Raw genomic sequence first — 1,578 nt, 5'->3', positions numbered from 1 at the left:
ACACACACACACACACACACACACACACACACACACACACACACACACCTACCTCAGCTTCGTGCTGGCGGCCCTCGATGCTCCACTCTCCTGATTGGCTGTGGAAGGACTCCAGCTTCTGCTTCATGATCATCAGCCACTTCTCCATGTTCAGCAGGCTGTTGTGGAAGCTCTCGTGGTCTGAGATGCTCTCCTCACTCTCTGACACCTTCAGCTGCACAGAAACATCACTCAGTGGCAGAAAGAAACATTTTAAAGTTCTCCTATCATGCTATTTTTAGGCATATATTATGGGTCTCAGATATATAAAAAACATGTCTATGAAGTGTTTTGCTCAAAATACAAACAGATCATGCATTTTAGACATCCCTCATATCCCTCTGTTTCAGCACTGTTAGAGAAGGGCTGTTTCTGGGTCCTTAGCTTGAAAAGAAAAAAGAGGAGGGGGAGCTAATGCCTGCTCAGAATTCTACGAGATACAGCTAAATGCTGCTGTGATTAAACGCCATATCATGTTCAAAACCACATCAAGGATTATTTCTGAAACAGTATGGAGCTCAAATGCTTTTTCTCTTACGGGTTTAACACAAGGACAGTACCTTTTATATCCTGCTTCTTTACACATATTCTCTCCAGTACAGGTTAGCTCTAAGTGTTAGTGATGCTTGCTAATGTAAACACAGACCATATTCAAAACACGTTGTGCATTGTTTCTGATAGCGACATTTATTTCAAGTTTCCCATTGAAGGAATGTATGGTTGCAGAGAATAAATTGGTGTTTTTATTATCCCTGGCCTGTAAGGGCCTTTGAGCTTCAACATAATTGGCTAACTTGCTCGGAGCTGAGAGCTGCAGTGTGCACAGTTAGGCTGTTCTCTCTGTGCTCTACCTCAACAACTTTTCTTCTTAAAATTACTGTTTGCTTAAGGTGCGATATATTTGCAATCAGTCAAAACGACCATCATTTATAATTGCATCCCAATGAGCAACCAATTACCCGTATTACACAGTCATTTGATGCATTATTCATATCAAAGAAAATCCTGCAGCTTTAACTATGCATGAAATGATTCAGAAAATACGGGTGCAAATTTCTCAGACAATACTGCTATGAATGTTTAAGGTTGGGCCAATGTTTCTGTTTACTTTGTATTGCTTTTTATTCCTCTTTTGATCCAGTGAGACACATAAAGCATGTCTGTCTCTCAGCCCTGCATCAGAATATAGACCCTCCAGAAAAACGCGATTCTGCGATTGCAGAATTTACCGCATAATCAGCAAAATGGCGCAGATTTCTAAAAGGCCGCATATTTATCAAAAGGCCGCATAATCCCCGCATTTTTCCACACAAAATAAAAAAAAAAAAAAGTTAACTCGTCTTGACGTGACGTCATCAGCTCGCGCATCACAGAATGTAAACAACACTGTATAGAGTGAACGTGTGGAGCTCACACGATAGAGAAAACACCAAGATGAAAATATCTAATCCATCTCATTTACCGACGAACATTTCTACTAAAGACCGGGCAAAAAGTGGGGGGAAACTATTCTGCACCCCGTGCAACTGTGTGTTGGAG

At 41.1% G+C, this 1,578-nt stretch overlaps 1 protein-coding gene across 1 annotated transcript in view; it reads right to left on the bottom strand.

The window, feature by feature from the left end:
* LOC104950470 (nesprin-3-like) overlaps positions 1 to 259 on the bottom strand; it is a gene marked incomplete at its 3' end in the record, with an annotated part of 7,650 nt that extends 7,391 nt beyond the window's left edge. The window contains exon 1 of the mRNA XM_010777000.1: positions 53 to 259. Coding sequence (XP_010775302.1) covers positions 53 to 148 — 96 coding nt within the window. The remainder of the gene's footprint in view (positions 1 to 52) is intronic.
* Between the last annotated feature and the right edge of the window lie 1,319 nt (positions 260 to 1,578).

Source organism: Notothenia coriiceps, unplaced genomic scaffold (genome assembly GCF_000735185.1).
Source record: "Notothenia coriiceps isolate Sejong01 unplaced genomic scaffold, NC01 NC01_scaffold00017595, whole genome shotgun sequence".
Lineage (NCBI taxonomy): Eukaryota > Metazoa > Chordata > Actinopteri > Perciformes > Nototheniidae > Notothenia > Notothenia coriiceps.
This window is presented reverse-complemented; position numbering and strand designations above follow the sequence as displayed.